We start from the raw sequence: 20,489 nt of genomic DNA, 5'->3' as shown, positions 1-20,489 counted from the left end.
ATAATAATAAAAAAAATTAGAATCTTGGAGGTCATCTAGTCCAGTGTTTTTCAACCACTGTTCCGCGGCACACTAGTGTGCCGCGAGATGTTGCCTGGTGTGCCGTGGGAAAAATTGAAAAAACACTGACCTAGGAGACAGCGGTGAGAGGAGGAGGAGGAGGAGGAGGAGGAACAGCCGCGGGCGGAGCGGCGCTGCAAGACTCTCTGGCGGGGAGCGCTGGGCACCGGAGCCTTGGCTAAGCTGACGGCCCTACTTCGCTGGAAGCAAAAGCCCGGGAAAAGAAGTGGGCTCGACCTCTCTAGGCACCAGGGCTCCACGGCAGCGTAGCCCCGCCCCCTTCCCTGGCTTCGGAGGGTCTCTCGCTGAAGAGAGAGAAGCTGGGGAGAGGCGACCGGCTCGCTTATCGGAAGAGGACGGACGGGCGGCCAGCCCGGCTCGCCTGAGCGCTCGCGTGGTTGGTTGCCTGCAACGTTCGAAAAAGCTCTTCTTCCCCAGCACGCGCCGCTTACTCCTTACTCCCCGCGCGGCTGAGGATGCAAGACTCCCGCCTGGTCGGCTGCCTGGCTCCGCTTTCTTTGCTCGCTGCGACCCCTCGCCCCAGCCCGAAATAGAGAGATCTGACCGCTTCGCTCTTGGAGGCTTCGCTTGCGTCTGAAAAATTACGTGGCTGATTTTTTTTTTAACCTGTCCTTTTGATACGTTGCGTAATAAAATGTCCTTTGGACCAAAGCAATTAAAAACCTTTGGGGTTTCCCCCCCCCCCCGCTCTGGAGTGAAGTGCTTTCGATGGTAAAGGTGAGAAAGAAAGAAAAAAGGAAGGGAAAAAAGGGGGAAGGGGAAAAGGGAGGGAGAAAGAAAAAAAAGGAGAATAGAAAAGAAAGAGAGAGAGAGAGGAAGGGAGGAAGGAAGGAAGGAAAAAAAGCAGGAAGAAAAATTAAAAAGAAATGCAAGTAGCTTCCAGTTTCCACAACAAGTAGAAAGCAAGAAATTGAGAGAGGGAGGGAAAGAAAGTGGGAGAGAGAAAGGCAGGAAAGAAAGGAAGGAAGATAGAAAGAAAGAAAGAGAAAAGAAAGAGAGAAAGAAAGAGAAAAGAAAGAAAGAAGGAAAGAAAGAAAGAGAAAGAAAGAAAAATAAATGAAGGAGAAAAATGCAGAAAGAAAAATTAAAAAGAAATGCAAGTAGCTTCCAATTTCCACAACAAGCAGAAAGCAAGAAATTGAGAGAGGGAGGGAAAGAAAGTGGGAGAGAGAAAGGAAGGAAGGAAGATAAAGAAAGAAAAGAGAGGGAGGGAAGAGAGGGAAGGAAGGAAGGAAGAAAGAAAAGAAGAGAAAAAAGAAAATACAGAAAGATAAATTAAAAAGAAATGCAAGCTTTCCTTTTCCTTCACAGCAAAAACAAACAAAAGACCCAAAATAAAATAAAATAAAATAAAGAGGCTAATAATAATAATAATAATAATAATAATAATAATAATAATAATAATAAGTTGGAAGGGACCTTGGAGGTCAGCTCTTCTAGTCCAACCCCTTGAGAACACAGGCCATCCTCGACTTACGACCGTTCGTGTAGCGACCGTGGGGAGGTCCAACGGTGCGTAAAACGGTGGAGTGCCTCGTGATTTTTTTCATGAAACAAGTGTGCCTTTGCCCAAAAAAGGTTGAAAAACACTGATCTAGTCCAACCCCCTGCTCAGGCAGGAAACCCTATACCAGGGGTCCTCAAACATGGCCCTTTTATGACTTGTGGACTTCAACTCCCAGAATTCCTCAGCCAGGCACTTCCTGGCTGAGGAATTCTGGGAGTTGAAGTCCGCAAGTCATAAAAGGCCCAAGTTTGAAGATCCCTGCCCTATACCATATGTTGCTTAGAGCAGCTGACATTTGTCAAAGTCTTGTTTTACATTCTTCTTTTTCAAACATGGAGTTTGGAAGATTAAAGAGGATAGTATAGTGCCACCATATTTGAATCAGAACTCAGATAAGGAGGTTTCATACTAAAATAATATTTTATTTTATCTTAAAAAATTGTATATACCAATTTTAGATCTTTAAGTATAAAAGTGCCAAAATATTTAGTTGCCCTTAAAGACTTGGATATTTCACAACACTATATACATATACACAGGTATGTAACAGAAAAAAAATATTTTTACCAAATATTCAGAAATATGGGATTACCAAGAAGCACTTCATATTTCTAAAAATATAATAAATCTAACTACTAGTTTTATAATAATAATAGTAACTCATGTGTATGAAGGCCAGCACCAGCTATAGAACTGGCAGCTGTGAGTTGACATTGTTATATAACAATGTACATAACAACGTAGCTATAATAGTAAAAAAAATGTAATTAAGATGGGCTCTCCATTGTTATCAAATCCTATTTCTTCAAGTTTATTTACCTTGCTTTTGTATGCTTTTGATAAAATAAAACCTCAGCTTCTATGATATAATTGCTTAACAGGCCCGTTGCAATGCTACCAGTCAAGCATTTAAGACTGTTGATTTCATGCAACAAATTCCAATTGTACATATTCATAATTTACCTATTGAACTCAATCAGATTTTACTTAAACTAAATCTTGTTTAATTAAACCTTACTGTTGATATTTGCACTCCCTAGAGAATCTGGCTATATAATTTGAATGCTATCCTTGATTAAGTTAAATGCTCTTTATATTAATTCTGGTCATTTTCATAGAACTTCTATGATCAAAGATCAGCAAAGTAGTCTTCACGATATTCAAACATATAAAGAGGGAAGACAGTGCAACATCATTAACTGGCCTTTATATCTCTGGAGAAAATGCAAGAATAAACTGAAAAAAATCTCAGCTGTCTGCTCTCTTGCAGCCAATGGACATTTTGACTCATTTGTAACAATTGCTGGTCATGATATTGACAAAATGTGTTCATCAGGAATTGTGAGAAGGGCTTCTTTCTACATGGCACACCAGCCAGTAACTTCCTTCATTTGGTTCTGTTGCCGAAGGATTGCTTGTTTTCATAAGATTATTATTCTTAAGAGTTCTGTGTGGGCAGTTCATACTTCCTTATACTAGAATTCTTGAAAGAATCTCTGAAATGAATAACAATTATAAAATAATTTTAAAATGTGGAAATGGAAATGTGCGGAGAGAGCGAGAGAGATTTTAGAAAGATAATCAAATAACAAACTTCTCAAAAATATATTAATATATTTTGAGAAGCATTTATTATTCAATATACTTCTTTTATTATATGACTGATAATATAGCTATATATTACTGTAACATATTGTACAGTGTACCAACCTATATAGGAAAAACTGTAAGAAAAGATGCGATCTATTCAAAATTGAATACTATGTTCATATAATGTAGCATTTAAATCTAGATAGCTATGATATAAAATTGATATCATTAAAATCCAGAGGATATAGAGAAAATTTGCCTCTATAGAAATGTAAAAATAGAAATGCAAATCAGGCAAAAATTTAATTTCTGGAAAATACTGAATATGGGGGAAAACCTCAATAGGTTTTGCCTTTTTTTACATTTCTTTATCTAGGCTAATTCTTTAAAAGCATAACTCCTTTTCAATTTAGAAATAGTTGAATTATATCTGCTGTATCACAGGAATACATTTCGGCATGGATGGAGACAGGATATATTCTCCGTGTAGCAACTGTAACTTAAATCAGGAATAGGTTAAAGTTCCTTTTCTGCATATAAGGATTATCTCAGTTTATTGTGCAAATACAATTTTATTAAGACACTATATAATAATTCTGATGACCTGATCCTAGCTGGATGCTCCTCATTCTTGTGGGACACATTTTTGACGCAGTCAGCATTTGAAATATAGTATTATTTTAATACCTTGAAATACTGTTAAATTTCACAATAGGTTTATATAGCTCTGGGATTTTCCTCCTAATCATTGGTCTGAGGCTGTTCTCCAATTTCTCATAGTTCTTTTTCAGTTCCTTATGATATTCTTTTTGCTCAGGGGTAATCAGGTGCCGGTTTTTTTCCAGTGCTCCTCCACACCTGTTGCCCAAATGATGGAAAAAACCATTTACTTGATGATGGGTTACACTTACATAACTACATTAAGCCATGTGTAGTAATATCAAGCCCCTGACCTGGATACATATTTTAGTGACCTCATTCTGAAAAAGTAGGTTGGGGGAAGATGAATATGAAGAAGTAACATACTTCTTAAGTTATAATCAGAGGCAATCTCATTATTAGTTTTCCTTCTATAAATGTAGAAATATCCTTTATTGATGATTATTCTATAATGCAATGAAGATGCTGTGACCTTTTACTTGTTAGATGTATGTTCTCCCACCTTTTCTGTAGAAGCTTAAAGCCACTAATATGAGGTTATTTCTTCATTTTATCTCTGTAACAATAAGCCTAGGGGGTTCATTGGATTGAATGATTAGCCCTTATTATGAAGCCATCTCACACCCAGATCTGCTAGTACAGACCCACTCAGGGTAATTACAAGATTAACTGATTTCTCTGTCCAATTTACTTACCTCATTATGAACTCTTTGAAGCATAATCTCAGCTTGTTGTGATGTCGGTAAAGTTTTGGATCATCTGGAATCTCCGCGAGAAACACTTGAGCTACCTCTAGTGGTCCCTTATTAGAATAACATTTTACTGTATTAGGGAACTACATAAGCATATAACATCCAGTAGAAGGCAAAGAACAAAAGGGTCTTTATATTGGGCAATGAACTTTCAAGGAATCCCAGTTGCAATAGAATGGGGCAAAATAAAAAGAAAATCAGCATCAGGAATCTACTTAATGGTAGCACTGATAACCTAGATCAGAAAGTAATGCCAATAGATTATACTACTGGTAGAAACTCAGGAATTATTGGATGATACGAGCAACTATGAAAAACTTAGTTGATTTCCAGAATGGGCATGTACATATATATTTATGACAATTTCATTGTTATTGTTTTCCCAATATGCCAGTAAGGCTGAACAGAAAAATAGTACTTTGCAAAGCATAAGTATTTTGTTATTTATCCTTATGTACCTGGTTAACAGTGGCTCCCACAGAACCCTGAAGGACCATCTGGAGCATTTTGGCATCTGGAGGCACTTGGTTGGTGGCAACTGCTAGCTCAAGTGTTTTCTTTTGCATGTCTTCAATTGCTACTTCAATTGGCATCAACACATACTGAAACCAAAGATGGATAAAGATAGTCCATTCATAAAGAAAATGCAGAGATTAATAAAATAAAAGTCTGGAAGACAAGCATAGGGCCCCAGAGTGGGGAAGGTCACACAGGTACACCGGAGTTGGGGTTTTTTTTTACCAAGAATTTGAAAGATTTACTTTGTGTTACCTCTAATACCTTTTTAAGGACTTGCACTACCATGTCTGGTCTGCAAAGCATCAAGGTTACTTAGCAGAAGGCAACAGTGACCCAGCATTTTCTGTATATCTCTGTTGCCATTTAGGGATTCTTAGCATTTTGCAGGTATTGTAACCTGTACACTATAAAGTTAAACACTATATAGTTTAATAGTTTTTCCTTGTCTTAAAATGACTGAAAATTGTATCTTCAACTGTTGCGATCAGAAGTAACTCCAAAAGTAGGGAAAAAGTGATTGAAAAGCCCAATGCAGCCCTGAAGCTACAGATTCACTGCTCCTTCTTAAGAAACATGCATTACCTCCTCCTTTTGAATGACATTGATTCTAGTTTTGATATAAGGAAAAGCATGCATTGTGGTCAAAATGGTCTTCCGCTTATACTGCTCACTCAGCTCTCCTCGTGGACGCCCATCCTGAGTAAAAGGGGTGGTGTACATAAATCGTCGAAGACCAAAGTTTTTCTCAAAGGGGGTTACTCTGCCTTTCATCTCATAATCATCAAAGTATGGTTCCACAAAAGTAATTTGTATATAGGCCTGGGGAGAAGGAAAAGAGGGTAAATCTTTATGTAAATTATGTTAGTTATTACTATGGTTCATCACACAGTCAGTCAGAAATATAGACTAGATTTGAGATTTTTATCCACCTATCGAGTCTTTCCCAAGGACCTGAGACAGGCAATGTGGTTGTTTGGTGGTGCTGAAGATATTGTCACAGGATATAATAATTATTATTTGAGGTCTTCACCTCGGTGTTGCCTCCTGGTTACGGCCTGGAGTGGTCCGTGATTTTTTAGCAAGGTTTTTCAGAAATAGTTTGTCCGTCAGCTTGCTAGGCAAAGAGTGATGGCCCAAGATAACTCAGCTGGCTTCATGCCCAAGGTGGCACTACAACTCACAGTCTCCTGGTTTCCAGTGTGATGCCTTTACTGCTGCACCAAGTAAGGTCTCATAGGTTAATTATTATCAAGCTTAAGCTAAAGAGGATCACACATGAAAAAGAGAAGGTATTTGTTGTACATGTCTTGGATTCTGTTCTTATTTAGTTGACATTCATTACCAATCCAGCACCCTCTGTGTAAGACAGGATCTGTGTAAGACAAGACTGAACTATAGTCTCTCTCTGTCATACTATCCTGGGAGGGTTCATCATAGGCATCTGGATGCTGTAAGAATGTGCTGGTGCCTTCCCAGACTGTGCTCTCTTTTCATTTGGACAAACTTTTTGCCTTAATTTAGGTTCAGACTTTAGGGTTTTTTTACTGCAAAATAAAAGATTTCTAACTGTAGAGTTAGAAGTAGTGTTACCATACCTTTCTGGGATCTAACTTGTTCTTTTTGACAGGAATAGAGTCTTTGATCACAACAATGCGATCTTCTCCAAAGCATTGACCATAAAATCCCTGAGAAAGAAACAAAATCATGCGTGTGTGTAATACATACAGATGCAAGTCTACGAAATTTATTTATTTATTTATTTATTTTATTACATTTATATACCGCCCTTTCCCTGAGGACTCAGGGCGGTTTACAGGGAATTAAAAACCACAATACAAAAGTTAAAACCAGTTTAAAAAAGATTAAACTTAACCCTGTGCAAATAAAACCCCAGTTAAAATAAATTAATCCTCAGCCTGGGCCAGAGAGCTCAAAGAGCCAGGTCTTCAGGCCCCGGCAGAATGAACGGAGGTCGGGGGCAGTCCTCAGCTCCACTGGCAGCTGGTTCCAGAGGGCAGGCGCCCCCACTGAGAAGGCCCTATCCCTGGGCGTTACCCGCCGGCAATCTCTTACCGGTGGGACCCTGAGCAGACCTTCCCTGTGGGAGCGCACTGGACGAAGGGCACTTGATGCTGGCAGCAGGTGTTCCCTCAAATACCCCGGACCCAAGCCATGTAGGGCTTTATAGGTAATGACCAGCACCTTGAATTTCACCCGGAGGGCAACCGGAAGCCAATGCAGCTCGCGGAGTAGAGGTGTTACATGGGAGTATCGGGAGACCCCCATTACAACTCGCGCGGCCGCATTCTGCACCAGTTGAAGCCTCCAAGTGGTCCTCAAGGGCAGCCCCATGTAGAGAGCGTTGCAGTAGTCCAAACGGGAGGTCACGAGCGCATGAGTAACTGTGCGTAGGGCATCTCGGTCCAGATAGGGACGCAACTGGCGCACCAGGCGAACCTGGGCAAAAGCCCCCCTGGTCACGGGTCCTATGTGGTCTTCAAAATTGAGTCGTGAATCCAGGAGGACGCCCAAGTTGCGAGCCCTATCAACGGGGGGTAACACCTCACCCCCCATCGTTAGAGATGGAATAGTCTGGTTGACCCGAAATAAGTCAAGTGATAAGATGAAGTCCAAATTAAGGTGCTATTTTTGACCTTTAAAGTTCTGCATGGCATGGGGCCGGATTATTTGAGGGATTGCCTCTCCCTGATTACATGAATGCATCCCAACATATCTGGCAGGAGAGGCGTAATGATACCTAGGAGATGAACCTTTTCTGCCGTAGCCCCTCTCCTTTGGAACTTCATCCCCCTGAGGGGGGGCTAGCCCCAATCCTTATGGCTTTCTGGAAAGCTCTCAAAACATGTTTTTTTCATCAAGCTCGGGATTCCATGGCAACAGGGAGGCCATTCATTGGCTGCACCACATGTAATACACGGGTTTTAACCCTCTTGTGATCTTGTACTTATTTATGCTTAATTATTTAAGTGTTTTAGGTGATTTTTTTCCTTTTGAAAGGAAAAAAAAGGTTTACAAAAGCTGAAGTGAGAACCAACACCCTCAACATACTCCAAAGCATTAAAAGGACAGAAGATTAAATGCATCCAAGGAGTTGGTAAGGTACATCCAGAGAATAGCAGAAGTAGCAGAGTACATTTTATTCAGTGGTGGGATTGAGCCGGTTCGCACCAGTTTGGCAGAATGGACACTGCTTCCAGAAGTCCAGTCTAGGCCTCGGAGGCCAGGAGGAAGCCTCCCAGGGCTAGAACAGCCCACCGGAAGTGCGTGGATGCCAGTTCCAGAAATCCATTCTAGGCCTTGGAGGCCCAGACCTGCATCCAATAAGACAACCGGTTGTTCAGGTATTTGAATCCCACCAGTGATTTTATTGCATTATGATTAGACACCTGCATGTAACACTGATGCTCCTGATTATGGCCAGAGGCTCACCCATCACCTTTCACACATTAGCAAGTGAGTTTGGCAACAATTTGCCTTGGAAACCAACCTCTCATGCCTTCTGAGCCACAGCCAGCACCTCACAGGTCTCATCAAAGGCTCAATTCAAGCAAAAGGAATTACACGTCAAAAGTCCTCATTTTACCCTAGTAAGTGAACTATCAGTTCAGAACAGTAAAATGGATGAAAACTGCTGCCAATACGATGGCAAGATCTCTTCCCACCTTGAGCAAACCTTTTGCATTGGTTTGTGGAGAGAGAGAAAAAAAGCAAAACCGTTGTTCTAATGCTTTGTATCAGGCTGAAGCTTCTAAAGGTCACCCAATCTATCTAGTGAATTCAAGCTCCTTATCTTATATTTTGTCATCATGTACTGGTAGTCCTTGACTTACAACAGTTCATTTAGTGACTGTTCAAAGATACAATGGCACTGAAAAAAGTGACTTATGGCCATTTTCCATGCTTACGGCTATTGCAGCGTCCCCATGGTCACATAATAAAAATTCAGATGTTTGGCAACTGGTTCGTATTTATGACCGTTGCAGCGTCCTGGGGTCATGTGATCCCTTTTGCAATCTTTTGATAAGGAAAGTCAATGGGGAATCCAGATTCATTTAACAACTGTGTTACTAAATTAACAAATGCAATGATTCACTTAACAACTGTGACAAGATATGTCATAAATGGCAAACTCATTTGCCATTGAAACAAATGTTTCACTGAGCAACATAAATTTTGGGTTTGATTGTGGTTGGAACTCGAGATCTACCTATATTGCATGATAGGAGTTGGAATATGCTGGTCATGCATTTGAACAACTACAGCGGTATTCAGTAGAGATATACATTTTTCAACCTGTAGAAGACAGTGTTTATACGTTTGTAGTTGCATCTATGATATACTCTCGGTCTTCTCTCTGAATAAAAGCTTCCTGCTTCCTGTCGCAGTTAAGCAGAAAAGCACATGTGGACTGTGCACTGTTTGCACTGGAGAGCTATATATAGAATTTCTAACAATAGGATAGTAGGATTCTCCTTCAAAAGCCCTTATACTATCCTGGAATCAATTCAGCCTCAAAACAAGTCAATTATTTATGACAGAAAAAAATGTGTTTTTTTAAAGAAGGAAAGAATTAGAAAAAGTAGCTGTACTGATTTTTAAAAATAGTGGTTCTTCCTAACCCCTGGGTCTTTTATATTTTTAATATTGTTTAATTATATTTTAAGATGCAAGTAATACATTATATTACTTGTGTAGAATGGTATTTATACAGTATAAACTAGAGATTATTAACAGCATGATGATTTAGGTAATTCGAACCTTTAGGAGAAGGGGAAAAAGTTTATATGAATATTAACTGCAGTTTCTAAAATATCAATGTTGATGAACATAAAGTTGCTAAAACTGTACATACAAAGCTAAGTGTAACAAAGTATATTATATTATTGTATTATATAATAAAGGTTTCCATCTTAAACTTAATAATACTAAAATCCGAATTGTATTACTTGTTGATGCACAGCAGAAAAGAGAAAAACAAAAACAATGAAAAGAGAAAGAAGTGGGGGGGGGGGAAGGAAAAATAAATAAAATTCCTAAAAGTAGCTGGTTTCTTCCCCCTTTATACCTTGACCCATTTGTGGTATTTATAAACATTTGGGATCCATTAAAAACCATAGTATGTTTATTTTTGCCTTGCTGTCTAATATATAGATATAGGGAAACCATTCTTTGAATTTGCTTAAACTTCTGTTGTGAAATTAGGCTGTTAATTTTGCCATTGGTGCATATTGTCCAAGTATAAGTTTCCATGGACTTTCTAACAAGTTGAACTCCTTTCTCAGCAGTGATCTAAATCATCCACCTTCTCTTTTCATACTATCCATCTCCATCTGCTTGTCAGTCACTGGGGCTCTTTGTTGTCCATTTTTCTCACCTCCTATCACTCAAGCTTCCTCTCACTCTTCTGCTACAAATCCCCCAAAAGGTCAGAATTCCCCTGTAGAATCACAATCAAGCAGGCACAACCAAAAGAACAATTTGGGAGGACAACGACTCTGCCAAACTAATTTGTAAATCCTACATGCTAGAGCACTGCCATGTTTTGTTAAAGTGCTTTGTTTCCCCTTATTTATTTATTTATTTATTTATTTATTTATTTATTTATTTATTTATTTATTTATTTATTTATTTATTTTGGGACTTATATGCCGCCCTATCTCCCGAAGGACTCAGGGCGGCTAACAACAATAACATACAATAAATACAGAAGTTAAGATAAAATTAAAATTAAAGGCCTCTGTACAATAAATTAAAATTAAAATAAATTAAAAATTAGAGTTAAAAAATTAAAAACATAATTAAAATCCCTGTCAGTCCAGGTCAGCCAGGTGGAAAAGGAGTGTTTTGAGGCTGCGGCGAAAGGACTGGAGATCTGGGGCCATCCGAAGCTCATGGGGGAGCTGGTTCCATAGGGCTGGCGCTCCCACAGAGAAGGCCCTCCCCCTGGGGGTCGCCATCCGACATTGTCTAGCCGACGGTACCCTGAGGAGGCCTTCTCTGTGTGAGCGTACTGGGCGATGGGAAGTCGTTCCCGGCAGCAGATGGTCCTGCAAGTATCCCGGGCCTAGGCCATGTAGGGCTTTAAAGGTAAGTACCAGTACCTTAAGTCTCACCCGGAGGGCAACCGGTAACCAATGCAGCTCACACAGGAGGGGTGTAATGTGGGAGTATCGGGGTGCTCCCGTCACTACCCGTGCAGCCGCACTCTGTACCAGCTGAAGCCTCTGGGTGGTCTTTAAGGGCAGCCCCATGTAGAGAGCATTGCAGTAATCTATACGGGAGGTAACGAGTGCGTGGGTGACTGTGCGTAGGGCATCTCGGTCCAGAAAGGGGCGCAACTGGCGTACCAGGCGAATCTGGGCAAATGCCCCCCTAGCCATGACTCCAATATGATCTTCAAAACTGAGTCGTGAATCCAGGAGGACGCCTAGATTGCGTGCTCTATCAACGGGAGGTAACATCTCTCCTCCTATAACCAAAGATGGAACCTCTTGGACTAAATGAGATGCCGGTACGTAAAGCCACTCAGTCTTGGCTGGGTTGAGCCGGAGCCTGTTCTTTCCCATCCAAATCTGTACCGCTTCCAGGCAATGGGACATCACATCGAGGGCATCACTGGGTTGGTTCGGGGTGGAGATGAAAAGCTGGGTATCATCAGCATATTGATGATACCTCACCCCGAAGCCACGGATGATCTCTCCCAGCGGCTTCATATAGATGTTGAACAGGAGGGGCGAGAGTACCGACCCCTGAGGCACTCCACAACTAAGGGGCCTAGGGGTTGAGCTCTGCCCCCCTGCCAACACCATCTGCGAACGGCCCGAGAGGTAGGAGGAGAACCACCGCAGAATGGTGCCTCCCACTCCCAATTCCTCAAGACGACACAGCAAGATACCATGGTCGATGGTATCAAAAGCCGCTGAGAGATCTAATAGGACCAGGACAGAGGAATAACCCTTATCTCGGGCCCGCCAGAGATCATTCACCAGCGCGACCAATGCCGTCTCCGTGCTATACCCGGGCCTGAAACCTGATTGGTACGGATCCAGATACTCAGTTTCCTCCAGAACCAAAGGGAGCTGCCGTGCCACCACGCTCTCAACGACCTTTGCAAGAAAGCGAAGGTTGGAGACAGGACGGAAGTTATTTAAAATAGCTGGATCCAATGCAGGTTTCTTAAGGAGGAGCCTTACCACCGCCTCTTTCAAGGCGGCAGGGAAGTACCCTTCACTTAGTGAGGCATTGATAACTGCTAGGATCCAGCCTTGTGTAACCTCCCGAGAGGCATAGACCAGCCAGGAGGGACACGGGTCCAACAAACACGTGGCGGCACTTAATTTCCCCATGATCCTGTCCACTTCATCCGGAGTCACAGGATCAAACTCTTCCCAAATGTTCTCGGCCAAACTCATTGTTTTCCTCTCGTCAGATACTGCCCAGTCAGAGTCCAGACCAGCCCGAATCTGAGCAATTTTGTCCACCAGATATTTACTAAATTCCTCGGCCCGTCCTCGTAAGGGGTCCTCTCCCGTCCCTTGATTTAAAAGGGAGCGGACCACCCTAAACAGGGCGGCCGGGCGGTTATCTGCAGACGTAATGAGGGTGGTGAAGTAAGCGCGCTTTGCCACCTCCATTGCCACAAGATAAGATACAGTGATGTTCATTCTCACACTTTAAACACACATTTCTGCCATTCATTAATTATAAATTCCTAACTTTCATTCCAAATCCTGAAGCCCTGAACAAAATCCATGAGCTTTAATTGCTTTTATTTTGGTAGAAATTGTTCCTTTATTCTCATGGGGTAGAGAAGTAAAGGAGTTTGGGGTAAAGGAGTGAGGACTAATTGATCTGCTATAAAAAGTTAATGTATTCAGCTTCCCTTGAAAGGCTCACTAATTTTACAGGAAAGGACTAAAAACTGAGGTATCTTCATATTTTAAAAAATTCCCACTGCATCCTCTCTTTACTTTGATGCCCCTATTTTTTTCATTGCATTCTGAGCTTTTCTACTGCTATAGTTCCCCTTATTTATATGGCAACTCCTTATTTAAATGGCAACTGGTAACTAGAGGTAACTAGAAAGCAATGGAAATCGTAAGACTAAATGCTTTCCAATTTATAAAGATCTTTTGATGTTTAAGTTGAGCTAAGCTCCTACCTAGGTTCAAAAGAATGTTCAGTGAAATAAAATCTCCAAGTGTGCATGGACTATAAATCCCAGAATCCCCAGAAGGGATTACGATTTCCATTGCTTTCTAGTTACCTCTAGTTACCAGTTGCCATTTAAATAAGGAGTTGTAGAGGCCGCTGTCCCATTACAATTGGAGGGCATGAGATGGGGTAAGATTACAGTAGTTTAGGAGGTTGTAAATGAAATTATTCCTTTACCATTTCCATTCAGTTTGTAAAACTGTATCTTTCTGAATATTCTTTTGCTACAGTTTCTTATTACAGGTGTAATTACCTACCTCCAATCGGTGAGATATCTCAGGAAGTTTGGTTATGGCAGGTTCTTTATAAACAAATTCTTGTTCATCCAGATCTCCAAAGATGGCTCCATAGAAACCAACACGGAAATAAGTCCCAAACATTCTCTTTTGACCCTGATTGATAACAAAATAACTGAAATAAACCTGTCTTTTTGCAGCAGTTTTCCAAAGAACACTTATATTTTACTTTTAAATGTATCCTGGAACTGACTAGATCAGGGGTCTCAAAACTTGGCAATTTTAAGACTTGTGGACTTCAGCTCCCAGAATTCCCCAGTTCATAACTCTTAGAGTTGCAAATTTGGAGACCCCTGGACTAGATTGAAAAGAAAGAAGCAAAAATGCTTGAATAAGCCTGAAAGTAGCTGTTTGTGTAATTACTAATTACACAAAACATCCAAAGAGAAACATTAGAAAAACATATCTTTCAATCATCTTTCATGAAAGGAAGACCTTTATTTATCTTTTTACTAATATAATTTGAAATAAAAGGAGTAGTTTTCATATATATTGCATGTAAATCATGAGAAATTTAATCCTATCTCATGGATAAAGTTATAAGGCCTTCTAAAGCTACAACTGAGATTAAATGTTAAATGAGAATTCTATCCTCATGTCATTATTTTATACAGTAAAGTGATAACATAAATTAAAAAAAAATGCCTTGGATTGGCATTTTATATTATAGACTCCTCTAAAACCTGCATTTAGCAGACCATTTGGAAGAAGATCATGCAGGTTAAATCCAGATGTCTGTTAAATGCAAATATATGCCATTTGCATAATAATATGTTTGTAGGTCATTTGCACCAATTTCTGTAATTACATGATTTTGCAAATGATGTGAATTATATTGATTTGTCCAGACAAACTTCAGAAACAACAGATTTGCACATTAATTTGGGGATGAAGTTCAAATGCAAATTTGATACGTTCCATACAAAGATCAATAGATTGAGGTCCAGTACACTTAGACTTCTCTGTATTTGACATGCATAGAAAACTAAATACCGAATCTGATGCATAATTATTTGAGCTTTCTGTGTGAAAATCATTTCCTAGAATGCTACTGAAGGTGAATTTGGCTATTCTGCTTCCATCCAGAACACTGTCAAAGTTAGCTACTTGTTTTATTACCTGTTCAAAAATGTGTCTGTCTGTATCTCAATCAACCAACCAAAGATTTGGAGCAATTTACATAAAGAATTACCTAGTTTGCAAAAAAAAATTGTATGCCTCTTATTGAATGTCAATATTTACAGAGCATTTATATCTTACAAAGCTTTTTAGCTACTTGGGAAAAAAACATTGGAGGAGAATCCTGTGCTAATACAAACAGCATAGCAGACTAAAATGAAATTTTAAGCAGAGAAAAAAAAATGTTTGTACAGGTAGTCCTCAACTTATGACCACAATTGAGACTAAAAATTCCATTGATAAACGAGACAGTTGTTAAATACTTTTGCTGCTTTTTATGACCTTTCTTGCCACAGTTGTTAAGTGAATCACGGCAGTGGTTAAGATAGTAACACGTTTATTAAGTGAATCTGGCTTCCCCATTTGACTTTCCTTGTCAGAAAGTCACACAAGGTGATGACATGGCCCTGGGACACTGCAACCACCACAAGTATGAACTAGTTGCCCAGCACCTGAATTTTGATCAAGTTACCATGGGGATGATGATAAGTGTGAAAAACGATCACTTTTTTTAGTGCCATTGGAACTTTGAATGGTCACTAAATGAATGATTGTAAGTCAAGAACTACCTGTACTGCAAATATCCTTATCTTCCTAACCTATATACAAATACTGTAGCCCAACAACAGAAAAAAGTACCTTATTTATTATGCTCTCAAAAGCCTTTTGGAGTTTACTGTGAACAGAAGAAAGCTTCCTAAAATCTCGATTTGCTTCCAAAATGGGGATGGCAATCTTGTAAACCTCATTGACAGTTTCATACAGTCCTCCCTTGTGGAAAGAAGAAACATTTTAAAAATAGTTTCAGTCATTCTTCAGAAAATTACCACATCATGCCTGACGAAGAAATGTTTGCTTTGTTGTACACTATTTTACCCAGCAAAGCAACAGTGACAAGGCTCACATGCTCACAAACCTTGAGTTTCCACAACATGCTAAACAAAACCAAGCAAAGTGTACTATTGCTTAATGCAATACATATATATCAGACCACTGCTGATGTGTAAAGTCTCATTAAGGCCGTACTCAGTTCAAACAAAATCTTTTTGATATTGGATTTGATACAGTTAAAACTAAAATGATATGCCATGGAATATGAACGGTGACTATATTACCAGTTCATTACATAATGTACTGAGATGAGATTGTCCACCCAAGTGATTAAACCAGGGGTGTTCAACCTTGGCAACTTGAGGTCTTGGGGACTTCAATGCCCAGAATTTCCCAGTCATCCATGCTGGCTGAGGAATTCTGGGAGTTGAAGTCCATAAGTTTTAAAGTTGCCAAGGTTGGACTCCCCTGGACCAACCCCCCTCAAAATGTACAACTTCATGTTCACTTCTTTAAGCAAAGAAGCCGTCAAAGCATTTTCCTATACCCATCAATGCAACAGTGCCCTCATATACCCACCCACTGTAGGTTTTACCCCACTTATGTTTTTAACCAGGCAATGCAAATAAGCGGGACACGAATATTTTAAATTAAACAATGTCATTTATTAGGAAGTATTTCTTCTCTGTTGCAGTATTAGTGCTCTAAAGTAGCACCCCCTGGAAATGCCTATGGCTCCTTCTCCACAACTGTTCTACAAGTCTATGAAAAGCTGGCCTGGCACTCAAGCTTTGCATTAAGATGGCTGCCAGGCCTCTGTTAGTTTTCTTTTGATGCATTGGATTGTTTGTTATGGATGTACATGTCTTTTACTTTCATTTTATTGACCCTACTTTTAGAGATGTAAGCTCCCTAGAGTTGCAGCAGCCTGTAAATCTAATTAAAGACATATATAAATAAACAAAATTAAAAGATGGTGTATTGTTACTCACAGTGTTAAAAAGCTCAGCTGCACTTTCCAGCAGTCCCACCAACCCGTTCTCTGAGAAATATCTTCCTGAGCAAACTCCATCTTCATCTGGAGACAGAATATCATCTGAAACAGCAGACTCTTCTAGGACATTGGAGGAAATATTCTGAAAAAGAGAACAAGGCGGCGGAAAATAGACAACTCTAGATATTGTATTCTGTTGTAAATTGTAAATCTTTATTCCTTTTACTTTTTGTTTTATATTATTAAAATGTAATCTGGCAAAAAAGAAAAAGAAAAATAACTGCACAGAGGCTTTTGCCTACAAACACCCAACATTTGCCAACAAATGTTCAATTTTTTGTGCCAGTTTTAAAGTATTCAGGATGGCTTTCGAAACTGAAGAGTATGTTTCACTGCATGGACGACACTACCACACACTAGAAAGAAAACTGAACTTAAGGTAAGGACAGAAAGCAATGAACACAAGAGAATTTAGGTTTGTCAAATGCAACAATTTGGAATGTGTGGGCCTTGGATGTGCACATTCATATTCTCCATAAGTTCTGGTTTGGACAAGGGACCACATCTCTGCCCAGAGCCCTACATCCCTATAATAAATAATGAGAAGATAGGACAATCATTGTAAGGATAAATAGGGTAAAATAACCTTACAATTATCTGTGTAATGTAGTGCTTTCTCTTCACAAGTCCACTGCTTCAGTAGCATGCTTCTCCTGATTTGCATTCTACTTTGTTAAGATTCACTCTAAGTTACAACTCACTCTAATTTTTTTTCTTTCTGTTCAGTCGTGTCCAATTCTCAGAGACTGCCTGGACAAGGCCTTTCAGTTTTCTTGGCAAGGTTTTTCAGAAATGTTTGTCTCCTTTCTAGCGCCAGGAAGCAGTCACCCAACTGGCTTCTAACCCAAGGCAGGACTAAAATGTATGGTCTCCTGGTTTCTAGCTCTCTACTCTAAATTAGATCACTTAAATTGATACCTTGCCTATTTTTTTGGCACGGTGTGTGGCATAGAGCTACTAGGATGGAACAATAAGTTTTTGGATTTCTAAACAAATTATACTGAACATGTAGTTTTCAGTGTGCAGGTATGCTGAGTACATAGAAAGGATTTAAGTCTTGCAAGCTTCTTATCTGCCTAGAAAGATTCAAACAGTACCATTAATGAGAAGTACAGTAGGCTCTGTTTCTCCCTACTTTATTTCTGCAATCTGCTTTGACTGCTGGTTTTTATCCTGTCACTCTTGCTAAGCTTCAGTAAATGTGCTCAGTCTCTGTGGGATCAATCTAGCTTAACCAGGATGTTACAGAAAAAGACTTGCACGAAAGGAGTAATTTGCTCCTACCTGGAAAGTGACACTTCCGACTGGCAGATAACTATGGTCCTCTAACATGCTCAAATATTCTGCAACAAGAGCAGCAGCATGAATGAGGCACATGGCAGCTTCTGTGTAGCATTTCTTCTTGGTGTGCTTCTCTGCCATGTTCTGAAGCCAGGTGAGCCTTAAGTCAGGTGAAGTCTGATACCCTTTGGCAATTCTAAGAAAATAATGTGATAAAAAGCATGCTTTATTTGGCTTCAGGTTGAATGATGAAAGATATCATATCATTTTAGCTTGAAGCACAGCATCTAGCTTGAAAATGGCAAGTAACTAGAAAATAATAATATTCCATGGAAGTTTCCATATCTCAATCTCTTTTACCACTAACAAGAAGGTTGCATCAGAATTGTATCATAAACATCTCTTTCCTTACATTTTGTAACACATTTCTAATGAGTCTTTGTATAGATTTTTAAAAAGACACATTTATTAATAGGCTAAATTCCAAAGGTAATTTTAAAGAGCTTTTCTCATGCTGCTAAAAAAAAGGACAGATAATCCTCAAATTATGATCATAATGGAGCCTCCCCATCGCAGTCATAACTTGTGGTGGTTGTAAATTGGGTCACCCTGATTTTACAGCCTTCATTAAGTGAATGTCAGGATTGTTAAGCATACCCATGTTTCACTATGGGTTGGTTTTGCTGAGAAATGGAAATAAACACCAGCTTTTGACAAAACCATTATAAAACCTGGTCATATGACCATGGGATGCTGCAAATTACTGTACCTTGAGCACCTGAAATGTAGTCACGTGAAGACTGGGGACTGGCATTTCGAATCCAGCTCATTAGTAACCCAGGTAGGTTGCTTGTAATTTTTAGGGGAAACTACTCTATAGAATCTATCTCTATCTATCTCTATCTATCTATCTATCTTTATCTATCTATCTATCTATCTATCTATCTATCTATCTATCTATCTATCTAATTGAATATTATATACTTAACTGAATATTAATCACATTATTTACCATGCTTAAGAACATAAGCATATGAATGTATTTAATTTTAAGGATTAAAAACTTAATAAAATCCTAATTAAAAATTTAGTAATATGGAACAACTCTTTTCCAAGGAAGATACAATAAACACTTCAGAAAAATAGACATCCAATACTATCCATCAAAAGTTTCTAAACTTGAATCTAAACTGTAAGTGATCTGAATTATTAATGCTAGAAAAATTTTAGAGTTTTCAACCTGAACATAAGATCCATAAGCATCTCTGGGTCTTCTTGAAACTGTCGCATTTTCACTGTGTCTGATAATATGCCATTCAGGTTATGCAGCAATTCTTCCACCTAAATAAAACAAATTTTCAATTTCCCCCCCACAGACTTCAAAAAACAATCACTGATAAGGAAATGGGGAAAAAAAACTACAAAGAATATTGAAAATGGGGCTTCCTACTCAGTTTTTCAACAACACCCAACACAATTGGGATCACTTAATATACCTTTTAAAATATTACATTTCTTTCTTACTATATCATGTAGTAATGTTCCTCAAGGCATTGCAAAGTGCGCACAATTAGCAATGTTTCAGTTCCAGATCAAAGTAATCATATTTGAATGAGAATACCGGTATATCACCATAACCAATCATGATAGGAATTTATCCTTTGCCTGAGGACTCAGCTTTTGCATTCTTGGTTTTTCACAAACTGGGAATCAGATCAAGAATTCTTCCATTAACAATAGTTTCCTACTCCCTCAAACCTGGCAAAATAGGACTGATAGATTGGGGGAGGGGGCGCAAAGCCAAGCTATTACATGACAGCCTATTCCTAAAACATTGAGGAGTTTCCTAATTCAAACAAAAATACAAAACTATACTTTTATTTCCAGAAAGCTTTTTGGTTTTGTTTGCTGGCTTACACAAGCTAAGAACAAAAGGAGACAGGATCAAAAGATGTATTTATTAAGTTATATATTACTGTTTTATTTCTCCGGTTCTTTTAAACATGATTCATGTCAGTCATCAATAGCATTTTTTAAAAACTTCATAATAACCATTCCTTAACTAAATACAGCAGTCTTACGTTCTCCTCTTTTGCTACTATATTTCTATTACCAATTACTTCATCTTCCCTCTAGTCTAGGGCAAGGGTGTCCAACCTTGGCTACTTTAAGACCTGTGGACTTCAACTCCCAGAATTTCCCAGCCAGCCATGGGGGAATTCTGGGAGTTGAAGTCCACAATTGCCGAGGTTGGACATCCCTGCTATAGGGTAATTTGCAAAGCACAGGTTTTGTAGAAGGTTAGGTGCTTCTTCCTTGCTTTGAACAAAAACAAGAAAAAAGAGCACTCTAGGAGCTGGCATTAATCCTGTAGTATTTTCCCTGAAGCTTTATTAAAAATTATTGATGAGATTAAATATAGTTTTGATTGCTGAAGTGCCTTTGCTGTTGGGTATACCAATGAGTAAGCAATACACGTTTTGCACAGTAAATTTATCTAAATA

The 20,489-nt window shown here is 39.3% G+C and overlaps 1 protein-coding gene across 1 annotated transcript in view; it reads right to left on the bottom strand.

Annotated features, from left to right (window-relative positions):
• Nucleotides 1-1,828: 1,828 nt before the first annotated feature.
• The window catches only part of DOCK8 (dedicator of cytokinesis 8), a gene marked incomplete at its 5' end in the record, with an annotated part of 109,676 nt that continues 91,015 nt past the window's right edge, over nt 1,829-20,489 (bottom strand). The window contains 11 exons of the mRNA XM_081320845.1: nt 1,829-3,084; nt 3,866-4,036; nt 4,534-4,640; nt 5,049-5,192; nt 5,692-5,928; nt 6,705-6,794; nt 13,602-13,736; nt 15,459-15,590; nt 16,643-16,786; nt 17,989-18,181; nt 19,226-19,326. Coding sequence (XP_081176971.1) covers nt 3,027-3,084; nt 3,866-4,036; nt 4,534-4,640; nt 5,049-5,192; nt 5,692-5,928; nt 6,705-6,794; nt 13,602-13,736; nt 15,459-15,590; nt 16,643-16,786; nt 17,989-18,181; nt 19,226-19,326 — 1,512 coding nt within the window. The 3' untranslated portion in view covers nt 1,829-3,026. The remainder of the gene's footprint in view (nt 3,085-3,865; nt 4,037-4,533; nt 4,641-5,048; nt 5,193-5,691; nt 5,929-6,704; nt 6,795-13,601; nt 13,737-15,458; nt 15,591-16,642; nt 16,787-17,988; nt 18,182-19,225; nt 19,327-20,489) is intronic.

Source organism: Vipera berus (genome assembly GCF_964194415.1).
Source record: "Vipera berus genome assembly, chromosome: 2".
NCBI classification, from domain to species: Eukaryota; Metazoa; Chordata; class Lepidosauria; order Squamata; family Viperidae; genus Vipera; species Vipera berus.
This window is presented reverse-complemented; position numbering and strand designations above follow the sequence as displayed.